Consider the following 20179-nt stretch of genomic DNA (forward strand, 5'->3'; position numbering starts at 1 on the left):
CGGGTGAAGACAATCCAGATTGTAAGGGGTTGAGACATAAGTGGGAGGTGAGAAAATAGAAGCAAGGAGTGTGTTACTCCCCTTCTTCACCCAGTGTGTTAGGGGACTAGAGATGGTGACTAGGGATGTCATTTTCTGGGAAGAAGTAGGTTTCCTTGTTTGCAAGGAGATTAAGAGGAGTATGAGAAGAAGAGTCTGATGTGGAGGGCTGTTAATAGACTAGATGTTCCAGAGGGCACATTGGAAGGGGAGAGTAAAGTAGGGTAGGGAGTATACATGGGTGTGTGTGCAGGAACAAAGAATAGAGGCCAAGGAGCTTTGGCCTAAGTAGTCTTTAACTGAATCATAGAATGGATTGTGAATGGAGCAATTAAGTGTTCACAACCTTTTCAGTAGAAATGATAATTTGATTATTATTTCCAGAGGAAGAAATGGAAAACGGAGGTGGCAGAGTGTTGTTGTTCATTCGTTTTGGTTGTGTTTGACTCTTCGTGACCCTGTTTGGGGTTTTCTTGGCAAAGATACTGGTTTGACATTTCCTCCTCCAGCTCATTTTCCAGAGTTAAGTGACTTGCCCAGGGTCACACAGCTAGTAAAAGTCTGAGGTTGGATTTGAACTCAGGAACTTCCTGATTCCAAGCCCAGTGCTCTATCCACTGTGTCACCTAGCTGCCCTGGTGGCAGAGTATGTTGGTAGAAGGACATTTGGCAACATACTTAACACTGGCAAGGCCCTGATATCCTACTCAGGGGCTAAAGGCATGATGGTTGAATGTGATAAGTTTCAGTCTGGTGTCTGGCTAGTTATAGAATTATAGAAACCAGTGTTCTGTGAATCACAGTCATGCAATATCATCAGTAGAATATTGGTATTAAGAAAGATGGGCCTTTGTTTCATGGAAAAGTTGGGTGTAATTAAAAGAGCTTTTAAATTTCTCATCCTGCCCTTTTCCTTATGTTTAATTCTAGTCCTGATTCATTGTCTCTTTTCATTGTCTGCATATCTACACATCTATCTATCTATCTATCTATCTATCTATCTATCTATCTATCTATCTATCTATCTATCTATCTGTCTATCTGTCTATCTAGGCTCTGCTGGCTTTTCATCTAAGTGCATGTCATTATCTGGAGAATAGGCATTCTTCATCCATTTGGTTTTTCTTGTACAGGTGATCAAACCAATCTCCTTTTTGCAGATGACATTTTGCTGATTGTATCAAACCTTGGAACGTTGCAGAACCACTTGGAAGAGATCCATAACTACACAAGAATTTGGTCTAATGTATTACACTAGAATCTTCATTTGAATAGGTTTGCTTCTGTAGTTAGTAGTAGAATTTTCTAGTAAAATCATTCAAATGTTTCTCATTTGGAGACTGTGATCATTTAGGTTGGGACTAAATTTGTCTTGGAACTATCAGTGAAAAAATCAAATGAGTAGGTAAAAATTTCAAGGGAGTAGTTTACCTGTAGCCCCCATAATCAGTCACTTAAGAAAAATTTACATATAGACAACATAATTAGTACATTAAGAGTTCCAGAGCTGAAAGCAACCTTCAAGATTATTTGTGGCCCATGTATTTTACTGATGAAGATACTGTTGTTTGGAGAGTGAAAGTGTTTTTTTTGTTCAAGGTTGTACTAAGAGTTTAGACTAGGCAGTCAGAACCAAAACTCAGGTTTCTTGACTCTTAATCTGTTCCTCTTTCCACTATTCCATGATGCCCTTTGATGTGGACAGACTTGTGCTACTTAGGATGGTAATTTGATATGCTAACTATAAATTGTTTACTCTAAAAATGGTTCTCTTCCTACCTGTATAACCAGTTTTCTCAGTATTCTTTGTAGGATCATCATCCATGGTCCCCTCTTTTTATGGAGCTGTCCCAGGATTCTGGGCCCTCTGCTCTTCTTGCATTATACCATTTTGGTGACCTCATCAGTTCTCATGAATTCAACTAACCTCTCTAGGCGAAAGATTCCCAAATTTACATATCCAGCGCTCACTTCTCTCTTGAGTTCCAGTCTCATATTTCCACAGTCTGCTGAGACAACACCACCTGAATGTGCCATCGGTAGCTCAAACTCAGCATGAGAAAGGGAGCTTACTAGTTAGACCTGTATTTTGGTGACTTAAAAAAAAATTCGCTTTCATCATCATCTAAAGAAGTATGATATGCTGAGTAACACATTTTAGTTCTGTTCAAAGTAGTACTTCTGTTTTTGTAATTCAGATGTGAATATGTCTAAATTAATGGTACTTCATTGGTTTTCTTTAAAGGAGTATATGGAGCGTTTAAATATTAATCTTTTTCTGTGTGCCATCTCATGTAAAATATAGTTAGGAAGAAATCCATCTTTAAAAATCCTCCCTCTAATTACTCCTCTGTTTCTTTTGCTAATTCCTCTTCCTCAGCTGTGAATATTGCTTGGTGTTTGCCAAAGTTTTTGTCTTTGTTTCTGTTCTTTTTTCCCCTCTATAGTCAATCACCAAATATTTATTAAGTGCCTACTGTGTTCCAGGCTCTGTGCTAATCTATAGGTCATGTGCTGTGTTGTCAGGCTGGCGAAGTCCATGAACCTCTTCTGTGAATTATGTTTTGAATGTATGAGATTCATAGGAAACCAATTGTATTGAAATACAGTAGTCAGAATATAAAAGAAAAACAAAGTCACCAATCCCAGGTTAAGAACACCTATACAGTCTTCCTCTATGTTGTCATTCACTCTGTCAGCTTCATGCAGGTCTCAAATCTGTATCTCCAGACCTGTACCTTCAGCTGTCTATAGGACATAGCTACCTAGTGATCTTTTTTTTTTTTTTTGGCTAGGCAGTGGGGTTAAGTGACTTGCCCAGGGTCACCCAGCTAGTAAGTGCTATGTGTCTGAGGCTGGATTTGAACTCAGGTCCTCCTGAATCCAGGGCCGGTGCTCTATCCACTGCGCCACATAGCTGCCCCCTAGTTATCTTGATAATACCTTAAATTCAACATACTCAAAATGAATGAATGGAAAAAGTATTTATTAAGCTCTTTAAAAAAAAATCTCAAACACTGATAAGTGCTGGAAATAAAAAGAGAAAAGCAAGACAGTCTATCCTGTTAAGGAGCTCATACTCTAATTAGACAACTCATATGTGGGAGGGTTTAGCAGGGCAGATGGAAAGGTCTAGTGATTTATAGAGTATTGCAGCATGACAGATGCCAATGCCTGGGGGCTGAGAGGATGTAGAGGCAGAGCAGATGGTGAAAGGCCAGTGCATCTTAGGGAACAATGGCAAGGCAGATGGCAGAGCCTGGTGGCTTACCATCTTACTGGAAGGATTGTAGTTGGTGACTCCCTGCTCATCCACGTAGTGTGAATAGCCATGTTCTTCACCACAACTATTGGAAGAGTATAGAAGACTTGAATTTTAGAGAGAACTGAGGGCTCTCAGTATACTCTTATGAGAGTGAGAATGGGGCATCCACCTAGAATGGGACAGTCAGTGCTGGTGGGTAATGAGCAGTGGGAGTTGGCCTAGGAAAGGGGAAGGGCCCATTTAGGGCCTGCTCCTGCTGGGTCCTGAGACTGTCTTTTATGTCTGGCCAGGTGGATAGGCAGGATCGGGGGAGTTAAAAGCTTCCAAATTAAGTATTATGTTTTTTCTAAAACCTGATCTTCTTCCTGACTTCCTTATTTCTGTATGTGGCACTACCATTTATCTCATCTATAGTTTTTGAACCCTTTGTATTCCTATTGCTCATCTACCCTATTATTTCCCACATCTTATCATTTGACAAATTACACCTTTACTGTATCTTTTATATCTGTCTCCTCCTCTCTAGTCCCATTGCCATTACTCTTGTTTAGGCCTTCTTGCCTCAACTGTTGTAATAAGCTGCTCAGAGGCCTTCCTCCCATCACCATTCCCATTCTCCCTCACCTTCACCACATTCTTCACACTTCAGATTAATCTTCCTTATGTATAGATCTGGTAATTTCATTTTGCTTAAAATCTCTCTTAGAGATTTTTAGAGTTTAAGAGATTTTAAGAATGGCCTAGTGGCTGTCGAATAAAGTTCAGATTCCTTAGCATAACCTTCAAGGTTCCCTGTGACCTGGTGGTATCCTCCATTCCTAGGTCTTATTTGACATTGCTGTTCTCTGGGTATTTGCATTCAGCAAAACTAGGCTACCCCTAGAGGTCCTGTGGTTTTTCTGCACTTTGTCTTTGTTTCCGAAATGCCCTCATAGAATATGCCCTCCATATTCATCGCTTTCTTAGTAATAATCATAATAGCTAACAGATATATGCACTTGAAGGTTTATGAAGTGCTTTACATCTGTTATCCATTTACTCCTTGTAACAACCTTTGTGAAGTAGATACTATTATTATCCCCATTTTAAAGAGGAGGAAATTGAGGCTGAGGGAAGTTAAGTGACTTGCCCTAGTAAATTTTGGATGAAACATTTCCTGTTTATCTCCAGTTGATAAATTAATTGTTCCTCCCTTGTATCTCACTTGAGAATTTGAACCTCTCTTATGTACTTATGTTTTATTTTGTATTTATTAGACTATAAAGTCCATGAGAGCAACTATGAGGGCAGAGACCATGTTTTGGTGCCTCTCTCCTAGCATTGTGGCTTGCATTTGATGAGTATGTGAATGAATGGATTTATGCAATTTGGCTAGAAATTAGTTGGTCACCTAACAGATAAGTTATTATCTGTACCTGAGCGTAATATTTGAGAACCTAGCTTGGTAAACATACATCTCAAAATTCCCAGAGGTAAGGAATTGCATTTGTATTTTGGTGTAATTTAGAATAAACAACAAAAAACTCAGTATTTCTAAGCCTGAAGACTGAATTCTGAGCAGTGGTCTATTTTTCATGTTAATGCAGGAACAACTAAAAATGAAAGATCAGTCATTGAGAAAACTCCAACAAGAAATGGATAGTTTGACTTTTCGCAATCTGCAGCTTGCCAAGAGGGTTGAACTACTTCAGGATGAACTTGCTTTGAGTGAACTCCGAGGCAAGAAAAATAAGGTAGGTTCAAATAAAAATAATTGAGTTCCATCTCGCCAGCCAGGTATCCAACTGTACAAGTCTATAAAGTTTTCATCAGTCTTGCCCACAGAAGTGCGATATGCCCTTGGATTCCTGGGTCAAAAAGACAAATTTTAAGACAAAAAATAGATGCGCTCCAAGTTCGTCTGGACGTACATTCACAGCAGTTCTTTTCTTTGGCCCCAAGTATATGCTTAAATCCACAGCTGCATTAGTACCTGGGGAAAAAACTGTCTAAATTGTCTCATGTTGGTTATAACTATTTTATTGTGTAGTATAATGAAAAGACTCAACGTTCCAGTCAGGAAGACTTGGGTTTGAATTCTGGATCTGACCTTTGTTAGTTGGGTTTTTTTTAAATAATTATTTTTTTCCAATTTTTTTTAACATTTTTATTTAAAGTTTTGAGTGCCAAATTCTGTCCCTCTCTTTTTCCTTCCCTGAGACAGTAAGCAATCAGGTATAGGTCATACATATGCAATTATGTAAAACATTCCATATTAGTCATTTTGTACAAGAAGACTCTAATAAAAGAAAAAGAAAGTGTAAAATAGCGTGCTTCAGTCTATACTCAGTCAACATCAGTTCTTTGTCTGGAGGCAGATGGTGTGCTTCATCATTAGTTCTTTGGGATTATCTTAGATCATTGTATTGCTGAGAATAGCTAAGTCATTCACAGTTCTTCATTAAACAGTATTGCTGTAACTGTGTACAGTGTTCTCCTGGTTCTGTTCATTTCCATGATATTCCTTTACAATCATATACCACAGCTTGTTCAGCCATTCCCCAATTGATGGGCATCCCTTTGATTTCCAGTTCTTAGCCACCACAAAAGGAGGTGCTATAAATATTTTTGTACAAATAAGTCCTTTTCCCTTATTTTGGATGTCTTTTGGGCTATAGACCTAGCAGTGGTATGTCTGATTCAGTTTCCTTTTTTGTTATATTAGCCAATCTGATAGGTGTGGGGTGACTCAGAGTTGTTTTAATTTGCATTTCTCTGATCAATAGTGATTTAGAGCATTTTTTCATATGACTATTGATAGCTTTGCTTTCTTTGTCTGAAAACTGCCTGTTTATATCCTTTTATCATTTGTCATTTGGAGAATGACTTGTGTTTTTATAAATTGACTGAATTCTCTGTATATTTGAGAAGAGAGGCTTTTATCATACATATGTTGCAAAATTTTTTCCCCAGTTTTCTGCTTTCCTTATAATTTTGGTTGCATGGTTTTGTTTACGCAAAAACTTTTTACTTTATATAATCAAAATTATCTATTTTACATTATGAAATATTTTTTATGTCTTCTTTGGATTTTCACTTATCCATAAATCTGACAGATAAACTATTCTGTGCTTTCTTAATTTGCTTGTGGTGTTACCCTTTATGTGTAAATCATGTACCCATTTTGACCTTGTCTTGGTATATGGTGTGAGATATTTGTCTATACCAAGTTTCTGCCAGTTTTCCCAGCAGTTTTTGTCACATAATGAGTTTTTGTTCCAACAGCTTGGATCTTTGGGTTTATCATAGTAGATTACTGTGGTCATTTACTATAGTGTAATTTGTACCTAATCTGTTCCATTGATCTACCACTCTATTTCTTAACCACTACCAGATTATTTTTACAATTATGGCTTTATAATACAATTTGAGATCTGGCATGGCCAGACCACTTTCTTTAGCATTTTTTTTTTACTGATTCCCTTGATGAGCTTTTGTTCTTCCAGATGAATTTTTTTCTAGGTCTATAAAGTAATTTTTGATAGTTTGATTAGTATGGCACTGAATAAATAGATTAATTTAGGTAGAATTGTCATTTTTATTATATTGGCTTGGCCTACCTGTGAGTAGATATTTTTCCAATTGTTTAGATCTAATTTTATTTGTGTGAGAAGTGTTTTATAGTTTTGTTCATATAGGTCCTGGGGTTGTCTTGACAGGTAGACGGTATTTTATATTTTATTTTATATTGTCTATAGTTATTTTAAATGGAATTTCTCTTTCTATCTCTTGCTGCTGTACTTTGTTGGTAATGTATAGAAGTGCTGATGCTTTATGTGGGTTTATTTTGTATCCTGCAAATTTTCTAAAGTTAATCATTTCAAGTAGGTTTTTAGTTGATTCTTTAGGATTTTCTAAATATAACATCATATCCTCTGCAAAGAATGATAGTTTTGTTTCCTCATTGCCTGTTCTAATTCCTTTAATTTCTTTTTCTTCTCTTATTGTTCGAGCCAACATTTGTCGTGCAATGTTAAATAATAGAAGTGATAATGGGCATCCTCGCTTCACCCCTGATTGTATTGGGAAGGTTTCTAGCTTATGCCTGTTACAGATGCTTGCTGATGATTTTTAGATAAATATTACTTATTTTAAGGTTAGCTCCATTTATTCCTATGCTCTTTAGTGTCTTTAATAGGAATAGATGCTGTGTTATGTCAAAGGCTTTTTCTGCATCCGAGATAATCATATAATTTCTGTTGGTTTTATTATTCACGTGGTCAGTGAGCCAGCCTTACATTCAAATCCTACCTGGTCATAATGTATGATCCTTGTGATATATTCCTTTTACAACACAAATATGGTGCTGATACCCAAACCAGGAAGAACCAGAACGAGAAAGAAAATTCTACAAAGGGTTAATATGAAAGAATCACTTTGTAAACCTTAAAATTTAATATAGAGTTATCAATAACAACTATTGCTATTATGAATATTATCTGTAGTAATAATGGACAATAATATTGACAGAGATAGCCAGCAGTAGTAAAGAACTAGCCTCAAAGCCAGGAAAACTGAGTTTTGACAGTAACTCGATGTGTGACCCTGGCCAAATCACTTAATCACTAAGTGCTTTAGACAGCTCTCTAAGCCTTTAAGTTACAGAGAAGGTGCTAACTTACATTGGTAAAGGGAATTTCCTCACCCAGGAGTTGCCTTTGTCAATTAAATTACAAGTCTAATTCCTGTCCTTAATAGTAATTAATAGCAACAACAGTAATTTTGCTATAGTGTATTGCTGCTAGTAAAAGGTACTGTTGACTCTGAAACACATTTAAGGTATCACACCACTGCTTCTGCTATTTGGAGGGAGTAATTGGACCATATCCCTACTATAGATATTTAAGGATGTGAATACAGTTTCTAAACATTTATTCCTAAAGAAATCACTTACAAACCAGCTTGGCTTCTTTGTTGCCAAATGAAGTCTCCTTAGTTGAAAAAGTTGGTTGTTTTTCCCTTATGTTTTATACAATATGACAGTTTTCTTGATGCTGTATGTAGATAGCCCAGTACCTTTGGAGATATTATGATTTAGAAATTGCTTATTTCAGAAGTCTGGTTTTTAATTGGAGAATCACTGGGAATAGTGGATAGAAAGTCAGCCTATAAATAAGGAAGACCTAGTTCCTAGTCCTACCTCTGAGACATAGTAACTGTGGGACCCTGGGCAAGCTGCTTAACCTTTCATCATCTTGGGCAACTCTTTACAGGGAAGAAAAGGTGCCAATTTACATTGGTTGATCATCCATGGCACTCACTGGGAGCACTATACACTGATGAAATCAGATGAGAAATTTGAGGCATAGAGAGGTTATGACTTTTCTTAAGTCTCTTGGGATTGAAATCCTGGTTCCCTGGCTGTGAAGCCATCAGTCTTTTCCATAGCCTCTGTAAGATTTTATATCATGTGGAAAAGCAGTACCAGTTAAACCACTACTTCACTATATTATGGTCAATATTGGAAAAAGTACACCAGTGTAAAGCACCCTGCTGTAGGCAGAGAACATGGCATGTACTAGAACTTTTGGCCAAAATCCCTCCAGATCTTGCCTGTATGCTATATGGACCTCAAGGCCTTTGTGCTGACTGCCTTCCACTGTGCAGTTTCTCACACCTCTCCAACTCCAGTTCTAAATTTCTCTTTTAATACTTATAAATATAGAAGTTAATCACCAATTCTTACTTTTTTTGGACCATTTGGAATTACTTTTAACCGATCTTTTTTTCTATACTGTACCAAATGCTCAAAGAATGCTCTTTCTAAGACAAGGCAGTAGACTTTTTATGTGTTCCTTTTTGGGAAGACTCTTAATGACTTCTTTTAGGTTGTGATTTTAGTTTAGGTTTTTACTATAATTCTTGGCTATGTATGAAGCTGAAGCAGAGTCATCTGTCAAGATAAATTTTGGCTTTCTCAACTTTGAGGTCTCTTTCTTGTCTTGGATATTTATGGGATCTTCTGTGTTCCAGGGTAACTGTTTTTGTGGACCTCTTGGGGATTGTAGCTGTATATACATATTTTTTCTAGGTAGATATATTTCTCAGTCAGACAAAGGAGAGCAAGAATTCTGTAAAAACTTGCTATTTTGAAGGTAATTTTTGATACTCTAGATTCTAATCATTATTATAATCTGTTACCTGAAGAGTAATGAACTGCTTTGCATGGGATGGAGGCCAGCACCTAAGAGGCTAGGACTGTGTTGCTTAAGTCCAACTGGGAAGGACTAAAATTAAATATCCTGGGATTCATTTACCTTTTGTTTCAGAAGTATAGAACTGTTTGACTTTAGAGTTTTTATTCCAGAAGCTTTTTATACAGTTCATCCTCTATCTAGTTAGCTAAAAAGTGATTTTCTTAGAGTGCAGGTTTGATCATGTCACCTCTATCACCTCCCTCAATTTTCCCCAGTGGCTTCTTTTGCCTGTAGAATCAAATGCAAAATGCTCTGGTATTCAAAGCCCTTCATAACCCAGCCCCTTCCTACCCTTCCAGTCTTACTTCCTAACATTTACTCTTTGATCCAGTGACACTGGCCTCCTGGCTGTTCCATCAACAAGACACTCTTATCTCTTGACTGGGCATTTTCTCTGGCTGTGTTCCATGACTGGAATGTTCTCCCTCCTCTGTTCCAACTATTGACCTCTTTGGCTTCTTTTAAGTCCTAACTATAATCCCACCTTCTGCAGGAAGTCTTCTCTAACCACTCTTATTCCAGTGCTTTCCCTCTGTTAATTATTTCCTATTCATCCTATACATAGCTTGTTTGTACATATCTGTTTGTTTGTTGACTCCCCTATTAGATTGTGAGTTTCTTGAAGGCAGGGCCTGTCTTTTGCTTCTTTTTGTATGTTCAGTACTTAGCACAATGCCTGGCACATAGTAGGTGCTTAATAAATGTTTATTGATTAATGTGCTAGCTATTGCAGAAGACATAGCCAGCAGTTTGTCAGTGTTTTCTTTACTTGACCATTTATTCATATTGGTAATTAAAGTATCATCTGTTGGAGGAAAAACCCCAAAAAGTGTTTCTTGGCAAAACTATTTAACAAGTAGATGATTACTTTTGTTATAAAATATAAGGCAGAACTTCTTTTCTCATATTTTTTGATAGAAGAGAATGGTGTACTTGGAAGTTTCAAAGAAGGCAAAATGGAATTGAATCCTTTATATCTCATTGGAAAAATAATTCAGACTAGTAACTCTTGTGTTTTTTGTTTTTTGGTTTTTTTTTTGTTTTGGCTAGGCAGTGGGATTAAGTGACTTGCCCAGGGTCACACAGCTAGTAAGTGTTATGTGTCTGAGACTGGATTTGAACTCAGGTCCTCCTGAATCCAGGGCTCTATCCACTGTGCTACTTACTTGCCCCCAGACTAGTAACTCTTAAAAGTTTTCATGAAAATACTTTTTGTATGTCATACTTCACTGATCTTTAGCTGAATCTGTTCAATAAAAATCAGACCTTTCAGGGTTTTGTGGCATCATGAGCTGGTAATTTATTGAGCATCTCTCTGTTCCATGTACATCACCATGGATTTGGAGCTTTTGTGTTATTTGCTTTTGTTAGTATTTCCATTTTTAAACAGGATGAGGAAATGAGATGAAGTGAGAGGCAGAAAAGTATAGAGATAATGCCAAAAGGACAGTGTCACTGTTAGGTCAAGTCTCTTTGATAGTCCCAGGTCCCTGTGTTAAGGAGGAACAAATGCTCATTATTGGATAATTTGCATAATATTACTCTTCTATGAGTAAAAAAATCAAGAAAGGATTAAAAAATAGCTAACTAGAGTTTTTAAAAAAGCTGTGCCAGAGTTCTGCAAGTCCCTTTAATTTTAGAGCTTTAGAAATGAGAGTAGACTGATGTATGAGCTCATCTCTGGGAATGTGGTTAAGGGAGTTACTTGTTTCTGAGGGGGCTCCTTTCTCAGCACTGAATTTGCTTTGTGTATGGCCATGGACCAGTCACTTAGTTTCTCTGAAACTGTGTTTCTTCTTCAATTAAAGAGGGACATTAATACTTCCGTTGCCAGTTTCACAGAGTTATGAGGAAAACATTTTGTAAGCTTTAAGGTACTAACTGAGTGTAAGCTGTTGCTTGTTTAGACCTGGAATTTCATTGGCATAGGGAACTCTCAGTGTGGATACTCCCTGCACCAGATCAGATCTGTTCTTTATGTATTATTTGTCATCTCAAAGAGTTACCAGAGATTTTTCTCTAAAAGATGAAAATTATGTGAACATGATTTGTTCTTTCCAACAGAAAAGTGGAGAGTCTTCCTCTCAGTTGAGTCAAGAGCAGAAAAGTGTCTTTGATGAAGACCTTCAAAAGAAGATAGAAGAGAATGAACGGTTGCATATACAAGTGAGTAAATATGTTTCTTCTGTTGAGTTTTTTAAAACTAATTTGATTTTTTGTTCTAAATTTAAACACTAGGAGAGAGTATACGCAGCAATAATGTAAAAGAGGATTACATTTGAAACACTTAAAAAAAAGGTATATAATAAATTCCATATATTACTCTGTATTTCCTCCTGAACTTCTTTCTTTTTGCTTCTGTGCATTTAAAAAGAAATTTTAATGGTCCTGTTTTTTTCTTTTTTTTAAATCCCTATTGCCATCATCTCCCCTGAGGGAGACCTTCCTCCCAATTAAAAAACTGAAAGAAAAAAGTCTTAATAAACATGCATAGCAAAGGAAAACAAATCCACACAGTGGCCATTTCTAAAATTGCATGTATTTTTCTGTATCTTAAGCTCATCATCTCTCTATCAGGAAGTGGGTAATATGCTTCATTCATCATAGGTCCTCTGAAGACATGATTGCCTAAGAGACTATTTTATAGAGAACTCACACAAGGCAGGTGCTCACACAGAGGTCAGAAGTGATGCAAGGACACTCTCAAGGTCTTGCTAGACAACTTTAGTATCGATTGTGAGATATAGGAGACATTGGCACAGGACCTTCCAGCTTGGCATGCCTGTGTCAAAGAAGGCTTTGTACTTCATGAGCAAAACAGAATCACAGTATCACAAAGGAAACATGAGATGGGCAAACCTAGAGACATCTCCATCCCCAGTGTTCACATGGACTATTTGTGCCCTTCCTGTAGTGGAACCTTCTGAGTTCATGTTGGACTGATCAGCCGCAGTCAGACAAATTGTACCTTGACCCCAACATCATGATGTTATTAGTCCTCTTTGAGTATGAAAGACGAACAACAACAAGAAGTTAGAGTAGTAGTCCATTATATTCACGTACCACAGTTAAAAAAAAATTTAAATACATTTTTATTAATATCCTTTTTTTAAAGCATCACCTTATTTTCCCTTGGTATTCCTTCCCCTTTCCCTCCCAGATGGCCATCCTATATAACAAATACTATCTTCTAGAGAAAGAAAAGTAGAGGAAAAAATATATTTGTTTTACTGTATCAGAAAAGTCTGAAAATATGTGCAATGTGTTAACTCTTGTGGACCTCTCATCTCTGCAAGGGGCATACCACAATTTGTTTAGCCATTCCCTGATTAATAGACAGCACCTTAGATTCCAGTTCAATTTTGAGGTTTTTTTCCCTTTGTTTTGCTTATGACTAATTTTCTGTCTTAATTACCCCCCTTCCTCATCCCCATTTGTTTCCCTATTGAGTTTGATTTATTTCTATGCCAAACTCTACACGTATTTGACCTTTCTTTGTCCATTTCTGATAAGAGTGAGGTTTGTCTAATGTCTCTTCCTCCCCAACCCCTTCCTCCATGTTTGTATATTTTTCTTTCTATACAACCTGGTTATGAGAAATAGCAAACTCTACTCCTTTCTTCCTCCATTCTATACTAATATATTCTTTTCATCCTCCTCTTTCTTTCTCCTCTTAAAACCCATAGAACTAAAACTAGATCCTTTGTTTTTCTTATTTAATTCTATTATTCTTTAAAAATATTAATACTTGTTTCTTCTCCTATTGGAATATTAAGACTTCATCGTTATGTAACATCTTCCATTTCCTCAAATAAATTTACCTTTTTTAGGGTTATCTTAACTCTTGTGTTTTTTATTTTGTAGTTCTTATTCAACTTTGGTCATTTCCTCAGAAATACTTTAAAGTCTTCTGTTCCATTAAAGTTCCTTCCCCCAACCCCTTCCCCTTGTAGGATTGTATGCAGTATTGTAGGAAAAGTTATTTTTGGTTATAAGCCTATATTTTTTGCTTCTTTTGGAATGTTAAATTATTACAAGATTTTCTTCTGTTTTTCATAGAATCTCTCAGGTGTGATCTTGTCTATGATTCCTCTACTTTAAGTGTTTCTTATTTTTTAAAAAAAATTAATTTGTTTAGTGAATTTATTATTAATTATTGTCAGTTGTTAAAATTAATTGTCTTTACAGTGTTATTATTGTCTACATTGTTCTGATTCTAATAACTTTACTCTGCTTCAGTTCACACAAAGTCTTTCCTGGTTTCTCTGAAACTATCTGAAACCATCCCCTTCATCATTTCTTATATGAATACAATTGTATTTGAAATACACTTGTATTTCATTATATTTGTATGACATAATTTGTTTAACCAGTCTCTAGTTGATGGACACCCTCTTAGTTTCCAGTTCTTTGCCATCATAAAAAGAGCTACTATAAATATTTTTTAACATTTAATCCTTTTCCTCTTTCTTTGATCTCTTTGGGCCATAGATCTAGTAATGAATGGTATCTCTGAGTTAAAGGTATGCAGAATTTAGTAACTCTTCGAACATAGTTCCACATTGCTTTCCAAAATGGCTGGACCAACTGCTGCTCCGTAGTAGTGTATTTATGTTCCCGCTTCCCTGCAGCCGCCCCAATATTTGTCACTTTCCTTTTTTGTTAGCTTTGCCAATCTAATGGGGTATAAGTAGAACCTTGCTTTAATTTATGTTTCTCCAATTATTAGTGATTTGGAATGTCTTTTTATATGACCGTAACTTAGATTTCTCCTTTAGAAAACAACCAGTTCATATTTTTTATGATTTATCAGTTGGGGAATGACATTTATTTTTACAAATTTCAGTCAGTGCCTAATATATTTTGGAAATGAGACCCTCATCAGAGGAATTTGTTGTGCATGTTTTCCCCTAATTTGTCTGTTTTCCTTCTAATTTTAGCTGCATTTGTTTTGCTTGTACAAAAACTTAAAAATTTTATATAATCAAAACTGTCCTTTTTTTTTCTTTCTGTGATCATTTTTACTTCTTTTTTGGTTATGAACATTTCCATAGATCTGACAGGTAATTTCTTGCTTCTCTGATCTGTTTCTAATGTCACTCTTAATGGCTGAGTGATATATCTGTTTAAAACTTACTATGATGTACTGTGTGAGATTGATCTATGCTTAGTTTCTGCTGGACTGTTTTCTAGTTTTCCCAACAGTTTTTGTTAAATAGTGAGCATCTTTGGGCATTTCAAACATGCGGCTTCTGTGTTCATTTGCTTCCTTAGGTTGTGTATCTTATCTGTTCCACTGATTGATCTCTTTATTTCTTAAACCAGTATCAGTGTGTTTTGATGATTATTGCTTTATAATATAGTTTTTGTGATGTTACTAATAGGTTCCCTTCCTATATTTTTCATTATTTCCTTGAGATTCTTGACATTTTGTTCCTCCAAATGAATTTTATTACTTTTTCTAGCTCTATAAAGTAATACTTTGATAGTTCTATTAGTATGATAGTGAATAAGTCCAATAATTTAGTTATCATTATTTTTATATAAATTAAATTTATATAAATTTTATATAAATTGGCCATGAACAATTAATTTTCATTTATTTGCCTCTGCCTTTATTTGCGTAAATGTTTTATAGTTGTATTTATATAGTTCCCATATGTGGCTTCTTTCTAAATTCTTGCAGTATTTTTTTCTTTTATGAGGGAATTTTGGATTGACTTTGATATTCCTAGTACTTTTCCTTTTGGAAGCTTCTTATAGGGAGTGATTGGTGGATTTTTTCTATCTTCATTTTGCCCTCTGCTTCTGATAGACCTGGAAAGTTTTCATTTATGATTTCTTGAAGTTTAGGCTATTAAAAAAATCATTTTTAAGGAGTCCAATGGTTCTTAAGTGATCTAGGCCTGTTTTTAGTGAATACTGAAATTCAGTATTTTGTGGCTAATATTCTGATACATCTATCTGAATTGGTAAATGACTTTTACCAGAGGGAAAAACAGCACAGGCCTTTGGAGAATAATTTAAAAAAGATTTATTTGTGTTTGTGATTGAAGTATCGTGCAGTAGAAAGTTATACCATAACCAATGAGATTCCCTGGCCTCCAGAATCTAATTGAGAGGAGACAAAGATATTCTTGCTAATAGAATAATGGCTCTTTCTTAGTTTTTTGAAGCTGATGAACAACATAAACACATGGAGGCAGAACTGAGAAGTAGACTGGAGACGTTGGAGACAGAAGCAGCACAGCACCAAGCAGTCGTAGATGGTTTAACACGGAAGTATATGGAAACCATAGAAAAACTTCAAAATGACAAGGCCAAGTTAGAAGTAAGCTTCCCCATTTGTTAAAAATATCTGAATAAGAGTGAGGTCCTCATTTTATGTGCTTTGAAAAATAGGATGTTATTTAAGATGAGAATCTTATCTGAAACCCTCTCTTAATATGCTTTTATTTACGAAATGGGAATTTTTGGTTTTTCTTTTTTTAAATTCAGGTAAAATCACAAACACTAGAAAAGGAGGCCAAGGATTGTCGACTTCGAACAGAAGAATGGTATGTTTAAGGATGTTGAATGTCACAGATGTAAATTTCGAAGAGCATTGAAGTAGGAATTCAGAAGACTTGACTTCTCTTGTCTTGGCTTTGCCATTAACTGCATAGCTACATATGGGCAAGTCATTTAATGTCTCTGTGCTTCATGTTCCTCGTCTGTAAAAATCAAGGGGTTGGATTAGATAACTTCTAATGTATCTCTTGGATCTATAATTTTATAATCTTAAGCACTTTGTTCATGTGGTCTGTATCTTAATATCTAACTTGAGAGTATAGTTTGTGGTTTGTCTTCATGACTTCAAAATTTTAGAGGTATAGCACCATGAGCTGCACTGTAAGGATTATATTATTTCCCATTTTAAGTGACTTGAATCAGAAGTGTCCTGCAGATGGTCTATGAAATTCAGGCACAGTACCAAATCTTGGCTGTGCTTTAAATTTCTTTAAACTGTGCTTTTAATGAAATAAAGGTTTATGATCATTTCAAAATAATCTAAATATTCTAGTGAAAATTTTATTTTTGTTAAAACTGTAAAAATAAAATTTTAATTTATAGTTACAGTTATATATGTAGAATAGCTAGAGATGTTATAGACATATGTCATATTGTTCTTTAGAGTGTAAAGAGATAAAGTCAACTAAATTTTTTTCTTTTGGTTTATTTGGCATTGAAGGGATCACATGAGTGATTCAGCAAACGCTTGGTGGAGTTAAAAACAAAACTTAAATGACAAACTTTTCTTTTCTGAGATCAGATTAATGTAACATCCGTTTTATTTACTTTATATCTTATATCATAGGGAGAAAATTGATAATTTTGAAATCAAAGATGAATCTGTCTAAGTTTGGAGAAGTAAACTAAGTGATGTAACCATGGTAATCTCACACTACTGAAGTCTTTCACTAGAAGCCATAGTTTTTTAGGAATAAGGTGCTTATGTAACTGAATAATTTTTTGGTCTTTTATTCATTGAAATCCCAGCAGTTCTTCATGCTTTATTCCAGGTCTAAGGTATGGTAGTGTGAAAATGAGGTAACTTGCAGTTGATATGTGTAAATATGTGGTTTAGAATTTGATTTATAATATTAAGGGTTTTTTTTTTTCTTACAGTCAACTTCAGTTAAATAACCTTCATGAGGATTTGTCAAGTAGATTAGAGGAATCCTTATCTATCATCAATGAAAAAGTACCTTTTAATGACACAAGTAGGTATCATATAATTTTTCTGATTCACTGTTGGGACATGTTGGGCTGAATGGTTATTATTTATGTGGATAGAAGACTAATTGTGGCCAATTTTTGCTCTCTTGATTTTGTCCAAAGGTTTAACTTATATCAGATCAAAAAGTAGATTTTGGTGATATTAAGTTCCCTTATATTGTAGAACTATCATGATTTTTGGGTTAAACTGTTTTCTTTGCTGTTTATGTGTAATTCTCTTTGTCTTCTAGGATTTAGTCAGTATAATGCTTTGAATGTTCCACTACACAATAGGAGACATCAGGTAAACCACAAGCTACATTTTTCTTTTTCAGTGCTCATTCTTTTAAAAATATCAGAAAATTAATTGATTGATGTCGTTGAAGGACATTCAACCAGAAGGTTTAACTTGTTTTTACTTATGAAATTTTCACGTTGTTGTTGCTGACGGCTATCAGAAACAAGGCCCATTTAAAATTTTTTTACTATCTTGTGTGACATATGAAGCTCACTAATTCTTTAAGTATACCGTCTTTTAGGTAAGTAGAGCTTCCAGCTGGTTAACATGTCATGTTAGACTTAGTAAGGCATCTGTGATACAAATTATTTCAATTAATTGAAAGGGATATATTTGCCAAGTTTTCATATATAATTTTATTAGTTAGGCATAAATATTAACAGTTGGGGTGGGATACTGCCGTTTAAATTAAGAAATTATTTATTTATAAATGTTAAGATAGCTTTAAAAGGAGAAACAACTTCAAGAATATTATGGGATTATAGTTTAGCAGTTGCATTACTATGCCCCAGTTTTAATTATGTATTTGTAATTTTAAAGCTGAAGATGCGGGAAATTGCTGGGCAGGCCTTGGCTTTTATTCAAGATCTTGTGACAGCTCTTCTGAACTTTCATACCTACACAGAACAAAGAGTCCAGATTTTTCCCATTGATTCTGCCATTGATACTATATCGCCATTAAATCAGAAGGTAAATTTGTCTCAGTATGTTTTTTTTCACCTTCATATGAACAAGAAATTTTACTCTTCAAACACTTTTAATCAACAAATATTTAGCACTTATTATCTATGATTCAGTTTAATGAGCATTTAGTAAGTGCTTTCTATGTATAATGCATGGTGCTAGGTGCTTGAAGGGGGTGAAGAGGGCTAGTCCTCCTAAGTTTACATTCTAGTTGGATGACAAGTCAAGTTAAATAACAATACAAGCATGAAGTAACAACAATGTAAGAGATGTCATAAGGTAGTTCATGCTTAATTATTAAAGAATGGTCTGAAAAAATATGAGTTCAAAGTCAAAGAGGAATCATTCATTGGATGGGAGTAATTGACAAAAGTTTCATGTTGGATGTAGCAATTCAGCTTACTCTAAAAGAATTGGTAGGATATTGGTAGGCAAAGAGGACACAGGTAGGCAAGAAAATTTTGGGGACTAGTGTGTGAAGATTGTGTTTATGTATAGAGGTGAAGATTGGGAAGGAGTGGGGTAGGAGAGATGGTGATAGTCCAGTTTACCTGTAATTAATTTATAGGAGCCATGGCAGATATGACTAGAAATATAGTTTAGGGCCAGATGGCATCTTGAATTGTTGAGCTGAGATGTTTAGGCCACCATTTTATTCATGATAGGCCATTTTAAATTCTTGGTATATTTTAGGGCTTAGCTAGAAACACCCAGGGAAGCATTGAAGAAAGCAGGAGAAGCTTCCCAAACTGGGGTAATCCTTTGTTTTCCTGCAAATTAGGTTCATGAGTGGCATCTCCAGAATGGGATTGAAAATTCAACCCCGTTAAAAAAAGGATTTGTTCTATAAAACTTGGACTCGGGCAAAAGGTGGCACCCAAGGACCTAGAAGGCCATATGTGGCCTCAAGGCCACAGGTTCCCCACCCCTGGGCTAACCAGTCTTCCAGATGATCTTTCCTTGAAGCAGAAACTTTCTCAATAAAATCTTGACCCTTGTGCCTTGTGGATAAAAGGCAAATAAAAGGTAGAGTTATGTCTTTTTAGCAGTTTTTTTTAAAAGATCTAGAGGTTTTAGTGAATTGTAATCTCATTATGAGTCAGTAGTGAGATATAGTGGACAAGAAAGCTAATGTGATTTCCAACTGCCTTAAGAGGTACCTAGTATCTAGGAATTAGGTGCTTTTAGTCTCTTCAAATTCTGTCAAACCATAGCTGGACTCTTGTCTTCATTTCTGGGTGACATATTTTAGGAAGAACATTGAGGAAGATGACTAGGAAAATGAAGGTTCTCAAATTCATGCCATTTGAGGAGGAGCCAGTGGCCTGGAGAAAGAAGCCTTAAGGAGACATGATAGCTATTGAAAAATGTTTGAAAGACTCTCATGTGAAAAAGAGGTTAGACTTGTACTTGTTGGCCCCAGGGGACAGAACTAGGAGCAGTGGGTGGGAATTGCAAAGAGGGAATTTTGGATTAATATAAAGAAAAATTTCCTATTAATTAGAGGTCTCCAAAAGTAGAATTGGTTACCTCAGGAGGTAGTGTGCTCCCTCCTTACTTAAGATTTTTCAGTGAAGATTTGATGATTTTTTGCTGGAAAAAAGATAATTTTTTTCAGGCATAAGTGGGAATAGGTGGATCCTGGGGCCCCTTCTGACTCTAAACTTCAGTGATTGTGTAATAATTTGATGCCTGAAAATACGGTTCAGTTATGTGGCTGAATGAGCATCCATTTTTCAGATGCCACTTAGTTTGTTGCTATATTGTATCTGCTTTTGAACCAAATGTTTGCTTCCATTCAACTTCTAAGAATTATGAAAGAACTTTATGTTGTAGTATCTGTATTCCTCTGGACATAGGCAGTGTGGCCCAAGACAGAATCACAGATTTTTAGGATTG

At 35.6% G+C, this 20179-nt stretch overlaps 1 protein-coding gene across 4 annotated transcripts in view; it reads left to right on the forward strand.

Moving 5' to 3' along the window:
- PPP1R21 (protein phosphatase 1 regulatory subunit 21) overlaps window positions 1-20179 on the forward strand; it is a 93420-nt gene that overhangs the window by 18034 nt on the left and 55207 nt on the right. For all 4 annotated transcript variants that reach the window (XM_078149503.1, XM_021001271.2, XM_021001272.2 and 1 more), the window contains 7 exons: window positions 4891-5037; window positions 11605-11706; window positions 15707-15871; window positions 16039-16097; window positions 17209-17303; window positions 17550-17602; window positions 18137-18286. In XM_078149503.1, the coding sequence (XP_078005629.1) occupies window positions 4903-5037; window positions 11605-11706; window positions 15707-15871; window positions 16039-16097; window positions 17209-17303; window positions 17550-17602; window positions 18137-18286 (759 nt within the window). In that variant the 5' untranslated portion in view covers window positions 4891-4902. The remainder of the gene's footprint in view (window positions 1-4890; window positions 5038-11604; window positions 11707-15706; window positions 15872-16038; window positions 16098-17208; window positions 17304-17549; window positions 17603-18136; window positions 18287-20179) is intronic.

Source organism: Phascolarctos cinereus, unplaced genomic scaffold, assembly GCF_003287225.1.
Source record: "Phascolarctos cinereus isolate Bilbo 61053 unplaced genomic scaffold, phaCin_HiC Scaffold_2;HRSCAF=192, whole genome shotgun sequence".
Classification (NCBI taxonomy): domain Eukaryota; kingdom Metazoa; phylum Chordata; class Mammalia; order Diprotodontia; family Phascolarctidae; genus Phascolarctos; species Phascolarctos cinereus.